A 9248-nucleotide genomic window follows, 5' to 3' on the forward strand; every position below is an offset into this window, starting at 1 on the left:
TATATGTGTGTGTGTGTGTGTGTGTGTGTGTGTGTGTGTGTGTGTGTGTGTGTGTGTGTATGTGTGTGTAAATGTTTATACATCATGTTCTCATGTAGTAATTGCATAGGTGCTAAATGCAAATCCCGAAGAACAAAAGACGTGGCGTCTGCAATCGTGATGGTGTGAATGATGTCAATTTGATTACTAAATATATACAACTATAGGGGTGGATGATAGCGTCTTTCAATATAGTGAAGCATATATATACAACAACGTATGCACAGGGATGTAGGCATACATTATGAGTGCATGGCCAAGACGACCGCGAAAGGCAGTCTTGACAACAAAATAAGACTTCGGCAGGCTTTAAAAAGTGATTACCATACGTAAACAAAACGAGCCTGGACATTAAAAAGTTTGCATTTAAAGTAGAATATTTGCACACTACACATAAATAGTGATTTCAAATATAAAACTCATATTTTTATGATAGTGACTCAGAATGAATAAGACGCAGTTCATCATAATTGTAAAGGTGTCGAAAAAAAAATACAATTCGAATTGAAGAACATACGAGATATTCATGGTAGATGTACTCACCATGCGTGCATCCGACTTCTGGTTATATTGCACAGCCGCCTTCTCTTTTAGTAATCCCTTTCGTATGATACCGTCTAAAGCGTATACTGTCAACAGCCCACCTAGGGCCAGGGGTGCAAGTGATAGCATGTTCATGTGCAAAATCGCAAAGTATTCAATTGATCGAGTACTGCGCAAAGTATTCAAATTGATCAAGTACTGCGGTGCAAAACTGTATACGTGCACGTCAACGACAGTTGCTTTCGCATTAATTTATTCCGTTATGTACTGTGTATTGATTGTTGACAATGAATAACAGCTAATACTCGACAATTAATAGCCTCTAATCGTCTCTATTTGTGATTGAAATAAATAAGAACTGAATACGTGGAGTACATAGCACGCGACGTGTGTCCGCCAATTTTGCCATATAAAGAATCAACAGATATGAATTTTATAGAGAAAAAAATAGCCTTTTTTTGTTTTTATTTTAAAACATTAAAAATATGATGTTCAATTTAGAAGAGGCTATGAAAAAAAAACAAAATCTCTAGTCACTATTGACATTGTCGCATACAAAATATCACTCGGGTAGTCGGGCTCTCATGAGTTTTTACCACCCCACCAGAGTGGCACAGAGTGACAGTCTCTCAGGACTCGGAGTCACAGAGGTATTAGTATGTACATATTTACATATTTATTCGTACATATGTACCAGCCATACATAGTGCCCCGCTGCCAGCTGTCTATTTTTTTGTGATTTAAAAACTTCTCACTACTGCCTGCTGGTGGGCCAGCTGGAGCCCGCCTGGCGCCTCTGGGAGTCTGGGGAGACTTTATTAGTCATCATGTGACGTCCAGAGTTCCAGACTCCAGACCCCAAAGAGTGCCGACTACCGATTGCCGATTGCTTTTTTTTAATATATCAATATAAACAATTTTTAAATATTTATTTCATATTTGTGTTGAATGTTGATGTATGAATCGTATGACGTGACGTCGTGGCGTCACTGGCGCCTAGTCGAGTGATCGGATATTTATCTATTTTCAACAAAAACTCTCTCTGCAGTTGTAGTAAATACTTTCAGATTTTTTTTTGCTTTTTTGATTCTTTTTGAAATGAGGTACATCATACATACAGTAGTAGAATTTATGAAGTATTTTTTCTCTAAAAATAGAACTTTCTCACAGGTCCCAGTGACCAATTAAATATTTACTAAATAGATTCAAGCATTTTCTTTTTATTTATTTTTAAAAGAGAATTTAAAACATTTTGTTTTTGTTTTTGTTTTTTTAATTTTAAATGTTATGAATTCTCAATTTATGTTTCATTGATAATTTGATTTGCGTACAGTCGAAAGTTCGAAGTATTTTTTAAAATTACATGACTCATAGGATCTAAATATTTAAATACTTATTATTCCCATTATCTCATAGCCTTCTTGTTGCATTCTCACTTGATGTCAGTTTTGTTTTTTATATAAAAAGACCTGATGGCTGAATCAGTGGCTGATGGACAAAACATTATCATACAATCTATTTTTTGAGTTTCAGACTTTGAGTTTGAGGCAGCAGGTTGACTGTATGAGCCTTGTGCGGCACCTTGTTTGAGAATTGAGGGCCTTTCCTCATATAAATTTAATCTCCGGTGGTGGAGACGTGGACTCTCGCTCGTTTACTCTCGCTCGTGAACTCTCTCGCGTGGCCATCTTTTGAAATGTATTTATGAGGTAGCGTTGTTAATTTCAGAAATTTAAGTCTCGATTCTCGAGGAGTCGAGACTCGGACTGCAGACCGACTCTCGAATTTTCCGTCATTCGATGCAGAATTGTTATTGCAGATTGGTAGGAAACTCGAAAGATATTTGTTTCCTTCGTTCCCGTTCCGGTGCGACCATATGTAACGCTTTTCATTATTTGTTTTTGTTTTTTATCAATTGTAGATATGTATCGACCATTCGGTAGGCAGCGCTGCGGACTGCGGCGGTGCTATTCGATGAATTTTGCACTGAAGCTGCTGCTATGACAGAGTCAAAGAGGCAGAACCTGTGAGGCGTGACTTGTTGCGAGTTGTGATGTGAGTTGGGACTTGGGAGTCTTGGGAGTTGGGACACAGTGAGTCTGTGAGAGTCTGTGACAACGGCAATTGTTTTTTCACGGCAGTTAGAGGCAGACTCACTGAGTGAGACTTTCAGTATCCAGTAAGTGTGTGCCAGAGTCCAGATTGGCAGTGACCCAGTCCAGAGTGTGGCACTTGTTTGAGACTTCGAGACTTTGAGACTTGAAGACGAAACTATAACCTCAACTCTGAGACTCTGAGTGTCAAGGTTTGTGCATTTTGAAAACTTGACCAAGTAACTGATTTTTTTACTTGATTTTTTTTTAATCTTTCTAAAATAGCATCGGTGTTTTATTAGACAAATAAAAATCTTTCTAATAATAGTTCTCCGTTTCGAACACGAGAGTGATGAGTCTCGAACTCACGTAGTCTCGCAGCTCTCGCTCCCGCACCCAATCGCGGCACTACAGTCACGCAGCTTTAAAAAATACCTCTCTAGCAAGATTGTCGTCTTTTAACTTTATCGATGTTGGATCCAATCCATAACGACTCTGTCTTTTTGCACCAATCATAACGAAATATTCATCAGATGAGTCAACTTATAATTTTATTCGTAAACTGTTGCCACCTGTGGCGGTGAGTCACGATTCCGAAAATTTATGAATCTGTACACGAATGATAAATGTATTGATTGCTCCAAATTTGATTGTTTCAGGATTTTTTTCCGCTTTTTGTATTCTGGTTTCTGACCAACCCCCCCCCCCCTCCCAGGAGTCTCAGGCTCCCCCTCCTCCATCCCCTGCCCACTCCTGGACCCTGGGCCCTGGCCCCTACCCTAGCTAGAGAGAGCTCCTGGCCGGGCCCTGGGCCCTTGGCCCTTGGATCAGTGGGTCACCTGGCCCCATTTCTCAGACAGCCATACTGTAGTACTACATAGTACATACTGTCATTTACGTTTCAAGACATTCAAACCGTGATGGTCCTATTATTGTCGCTATGGACTCATATTCCGAGACTCGAGGTTAAAATGATTCGCGTTTTGTCTCCTGGTGTCCGTTTATTTAAACAATAGGTTGGTTATTTTTCCTAGTTTGACCCGTATAACACCATTTTAAACGGAGTGAGATTTTCCCCACAGGCCACAGGCCACAGGCCACAGGCCAAGAGCCGAAAAAAGAACTTCGAAATTGGAGCGCTCTTGGTTTCCATTTTTTTATAGTAATAATAAAAATGCTGTGAACACTATTTGTTCATAAAACCATCCAAAAATATTAACCATTTGACAGCGATGATTTCGATTTTGGAACCCTCCCGTGGCAAAGCGAGCCTTACTTTTTTTACGACAGCCTTCTACTATCGGCTAGAGCAATGAATAAATATAACTATTGCGGCGGTGGTAGTGGCTGCTCAGTTACAGGGATTAATGGGATACAACTCTAGTAAATGTTTGATAATATTAGCGTACTCACCCCAAAGGGGCATAGCCGCAGTAACAGCGGCAGCAGAGGGCATAGTCGGAACAACAGCGGTAATTGTAATTTTTCCGCTTCACCGCGCAAAACAATGGCATACAACAGACAAACAAGTAGTGTGGGATCAGTCAATAGTTTAGAATTACCTGTAAGCGAAGACACACTGCTAAAACCTCGCAGCAGGAGCATATCGGAGGCAGATATTGAACAGTACAGATGTGCCAATCGAGTTCGAGTGTTCTTCTTCGTCATACTGGCCATTGTCTCCATCGCACCTTTAGCATTACATTCGCTCCGAGTTATTAATAACTCACGTACGTCTTGTGGATGGAATAATGACGGCGCTTGGGTGACTGGCGTAGCGTACGGACCGAATCCTTATGATCTGTCCTACGGTACGAATGCAGGGGTCACATGCGCTAATGTCAAAGACGTACCCGCAGGGTTTGTCACAGATACTTTCATAGTACCGAGTGCGGACGAGAGCGAGAAGTGGTTGATGTTTTTTGAAGTACGGAACTACGATAGCGGACATGGAGATATAGGTATGGCGTGGTCTCCAGATCAGGGTGCGCACTGGGTGTACGAGTCTATAGTAGTGAATGAGACTTACCACACATCCTACCCCTTCGTACTGCGCCACAGTGTTGATCCAAAAGTCACGAACTCGTTGGTAATGATACCTGAGACCAGTGCCATCAATGAGGTCAGGGCGTATGTTAGTAGCACAGACACACCAACTGAGTGGACTTATTTCGAGACACTTATCAGCGGCAGAGCTTATTCAGACGCGAGTGTGTTGGAGTACAACGGTGTGTGGTATATGTGGGCGTATGTCGCCTCGGAGAATGATGTACATCTGTTCTATTCCGACTCACTGCTGGAAGGCACTTGGACTGAACATCCCATGTCACCACTGGGCGCAGCACAGGTGCACAGTGATTTCCGCCGACCCGCCGGGAGACCATTAGTACTACGAGGCGATAAACACGCACACAAACAAGACAAGGTCATACGGTATGTGAAAGAGGGAGCCCAGAGGTTAGTAGGGTACGGGGCGGCTGTATGGGCATTAGAAGTGACTGAGCTCAACACCACACACTATGGCGAGCGTATTCAACGTCGCATCAGTCCTGTAGGTGGTAACGGGTGGGTGTCCAAGCGTGTGGGCAATGTGGATGCGCATGAGATCTCGCCGGGGTTGTGGGTGGCTGGTATCTCGGGCGACCATACTGGAGACTATCCTGTTACACGGTACTTCATAAGCACTGTAGTTCTTCTATTGGGCGCAGGAGTGCTGCTAGCCTTGACTTACACTGTCGCAGATATCACGAAGCGTGTGGGAGCTACGCGCCGACACCTGCACCGATTCGCAATGGAGAAGGTATACACACACCCAACTATACTATCTATTCTCACGATATGTTTGGGTATGGCTGTACTTTGGCAGTTCGATTTCCTTCTCGACTGTCGGCCGCCGGTGAACGTAGTAAACTTCACCGGAATAGGCCCGCACTGTGATCTGCCCGAGTATGGGGATGTTGCCTCGTGCGAGGGCTACCGTAAATTGGTAGAGAAGCAGAGCATAGTGGCCGCTATAGCAGGGTTGGATGCGGATGTGATAGTCGCCGATAGTACTGTTGTGGACAGTACCGCGAACGATGTCGCACATAAGGCAGAAGCTGTCGTACAGAACAATGAGCATGCGCAGGAGGGAGGTGAAGGTGATGCTTTATTAGAGTGTGAGGTAACCTTGGTGACGGCGTTGTTCGACCTGGGTAGGTATTCGCACAAGGCTGAGAATATGGAGGAGAAGTTCAAGGCGCGTTCGTTCGAAAAGTACCAAGCCTGGTTCGTCGATATACTCAAGCTCAACTCGTGCCTGGTCATATACATCGAAGAGGAAAGCGAGGCCTTAGTGTGGGAGCACCGAAACAAAAACAACACAGTTGTGCACGTAATACAGAATATCACGGAGGGGTATGAGAACTTGAGTGCTATCAAGAAGGTACTCAACGATGAGTCATATACAAGCCAGGTAGTGCGACCTGGCAGGCCAGAGATGAAGTTCGCAGCATATGGGGTGACTATGTTCAAGAAGATTGACTTTGTGAAGGAGAGTGTGGTTGCGAATCCCTTCCGGTCCGAGTACTTCTTCTGGCTGGACGGTGGTTACGGCCACGGCCGCCGCATGCCTGACTTTGGTACGGAGGTGTGGCCTGATCCCAAGAAAGTTCGCGAATACGTATCCCCTTATCAGGTATTCATACTACAGGCAGACCAGCCCGACTCGCACAACTGCGCCGATCTTCGAGCTACGTTTATGAACCACAAAACCGCTATGGCTGGAGGATTCTTTGGCGGCAAAGCCCAGCCTCTACTAGACTTCCATACAAGCTTTCACAGACAGCTTGATAAGACACTTGAGATGGGTATTATGGATGATGATCAGGCTGTGTTCTTTGCCAGTTGGTGTGAGCAGCACAGTCTGTTTCAAATGGAACAGTGTCCACCCAATGTGATGTGCCAGATCACAGGCACGAAGAGGTGTTTCGATAGGTGGAATTGCGCGGTCTCCTTCTTCTCGGAGGGAGACGTGCATGCACACCATATCCCACTAATCAACTGGATTGAGATGTAGGGTTACCATCTTTAAGGATGTGTGCACGTTTTATGATATATATGATGTATATTTTGTGTATATAAGCAAATAGAGCAAGGTGATGCGTGACTATTGCATATGAGCCTGAAACTCGCAAAACTATAGCGCCAACAATCAGCGCCGGGGCAGATCTGTTTCTGCCTAATACAACGTGTGATGTACACAGCTCCCGTTGTACCAAATATTAGGGTCTTGATGGCCAATAAACCTAGAACAGAATCAAATATCTGCTTGGTCTCCTTTCCAGAAATGGTGCGTTTCGTTTTCCCTAAATCGAGTTTGACATGCATGTCATCGCATTTGTTCCGTCTGAGATCTTTCCACAAAGATTTCTGTGCTGTATCTCCTGTGCGTGAGGTTTGACGTATGTGATATAACATACCTCGCGCATAAAGCAAACTCATTCAACTTGTTGAGGAAAGTGCAGATTTTTTACCAAGCCTGATTCGTTGCAGGTCTGATGTCACCTAATTCTACACAGAAACATTAGCCTTCCAAATACATAGAAAGCTTCAGGAAGTATTTGTCTGGCTATGTGCTAAAAAATCTGTTCAATTTGAGTGACCGGGTTGTTAAGCCTTACAGATATAGGTGGAAATAGACGAGTAGCTCCAATCTATCAGATGACTTTGAAGAGTAATGATAAGTTCGTCCACAATAATATAGTAAGTACATTGCACGAAATACGTACAATTGCACAGCCCCTGAAGACACTCCTATATCTCTACCGCCAACTCTTCTGTTACTATTTTTGTATACCTATTCAAGATATGTCAGCTGCTGTCTTACTGAGTGCAAATTCTAATTTCCCCCGGAACAAAAATAAAATTTTGCCTATCACTAGTGTAGCCGCCCGATTACGTAGAATTGTCATTTCATGATCCCGTATTTCGGCATCCTATGCACTCCATTGTATCGGTTCAATTCGACTAAGGATTATATCGGCACAATCATGCAATATGGATATTATGCACCCGTATACTCGTAGCCTATCACTTTTTTAATAGTCTATGGTATACTCATATAAAATCTCTGTTTATATGTATGTATTTATACTAAGTTTGTCACACCCGATTGGGCCGAATTATACTGAATGTCTAGAAATCCTCATCATCCGTCGTGCCGTCCTTTAATCCGATGTACTCTCTGAAAATGAAAGGACCGTCGGATAAGTAAACCATGTGTATGATCAAATGTACACTCCATTCTACTCGGACGCTGGTACAAACACATTTCGACTCGTGATATATTTGCGGGTATAAGGATCAATTTGATATGACTACGGCATTGCTATGATATTACATACGGCCATAGTTTGAACTCACCATGATGTAAGAGCTGGATACACCACTACCTCTATCAGAAACATATCTGTAGAAAGTTTTTCTCGGGCGCTCTCAGGGAACATTCCATTAACGAGTGTGACTGAACGACCATAGGACGAGTACTCGACACTCATCAACACAATGGTAATTGATACGACTTATAAATCAACCAAACGTACACCAATGGAAATCATATACTGTGTTCGACACTGAACATAATAGATATGAATACAACCCTCGATGACACGAGTGCTACAAAATATGAGAGATGACGTCGACACTCATGTACGTATACGTCACAATATATTTGTCAATTACATCTGTACAATCATGCTGTACCACTGTGTACTAATGAACCAATAGAAGCACCAAAAGGTACCTCACGCATCGCTAGATATCACAATACCGTGTCCAATATATATATAGTCGCTTATATTGGGAGATATTCTAGGTATATTTCTAAAAGAAAAAGGACATCAGTAAAAAAAAATACCTGTATAGGACTGAGATTGGGAGTAACCGGAGCGATCTTAAACACCGTGCAACTGCATACATAGTAGCGATGCTAGTATATACTAGCAAACACTCCCTTCAAATGCACCAGAAGAGATACATACGAATGTAGACATGGCAAGATACAACTTGTACAAAGAACATACTGTGACTCTGGATTGCGCCTGTTGTTGATGATGACGCTTGTGATGTAACCCAGCGGGAAGAAAATCAGCCCTGACACAAATATGCCAATCAACACCCCCATATGTTCAGCTTGACATTCCTTGACCTCTAAAAAGAAAGACAAAATAAGTGGCATGAGAAAACGGGACGACGATCAACTCGCATTCCATAGCACAACGGCATGATTCAAACAAACTACAAACCCACATGCTTGTTGCTGAAAATACTAGAAAACTACCGACATACGTAATCACACTACCGACATACGTATTTGAAAAATATATATTTATAAATATAGTGATATATAAATATATATTAATATATATATATATATAATATATATATATATATAGAAACATATACAAGGTGTATACAACAGTAATAAAAGATATACAAATATGTATAAATATATATATATATATATATAATATAATATATATATATATACATATAGTATATATAGTNTGTGTGTGTGTTGTTGTGTGTGTGTGT

General features: G+C 42.1%; 3 protein-coding genes across 3 annotated transcripts in view; 1 reads left to right on the top strand and 2 right to left on the bottom strand.

Moving 5' to 3' along the window:
* Window positions 1-880, bottom strand: part of SARC_10696 (hypothetical protein) — a 4251-nt gene extending 3371 nt beyond the window's left edge. Inside the window, exon 1 of the mRNA XM_014295249.1 lies at window positions 583-880. Coding sequence (XP_014150724.1) covers window positions 583-717 — 135 coding nt within the window. The 5' untranslated portion in view covers window positions 718-880. The remainder of the gene's footprint in view (window positions 1-582) is intronic.
* Window positions 881-4024: 3144 nt separating this feature from the next.
* Window positions 4025-6978, top strand: SARC_10697 (hypothetical protein). Its single transcript, XM_014295250.1, has one exon. It carries the CDS (start codon window positions 4063-4065, stop codon window positions 6730-6732), a length of 2670 nt encoding a protein of 889 aa, XP_014150725.1. The 5' UTR covers window positions 4025-4062; the 3' UTR covers window positions 6733-6978.
* A 754-nt stretch (window positions 6979-7732) lies between these two features.
* Window positions 7733-9248, bottom strand: part of SARC_10698 (hypothetical protein) — a 2489-nt gene continuing 973 nt past the window's right edge. Inside the window, exons 2-3 of the mRNA XM_014295251.1 lie at window positions 8738-8864; window positions 7733-7899 (exon numbers count right to left, since the gene is read on the bottom strand). Of these exons, the coding sequence (XP_014150726.1) occupies window positions 7851-7899; window positions 8738-8864 (176 nt within the window). The 3' untranslated portion in view covers window positions 7733-7850. The remainder of the gene's footprint in view (window positions 7900-8737; window positions 8865-9248) is intronic.

Source organism: Sphaeroforma arctica, assembly GCF_001186125.1.
Source record: "Sphaeroforma arctica JP610 unplaced genomic scaffold supercont1.1353, whole genome shotgun sequence".
NCBI lineage: Eukaryota > Ichthyosporea > Ichthyophonida > Sphaeroforma > Sphaeroforma arctica.

Coding starts and splice junctions, on each gene's coding strand:
- SARC_10697 (XM_014295250.1), top strand. CDS start 4,063: ATGTTTGATAATATTAGCGTACTCACCCCAAAGGGGCATAGCCGCAGT.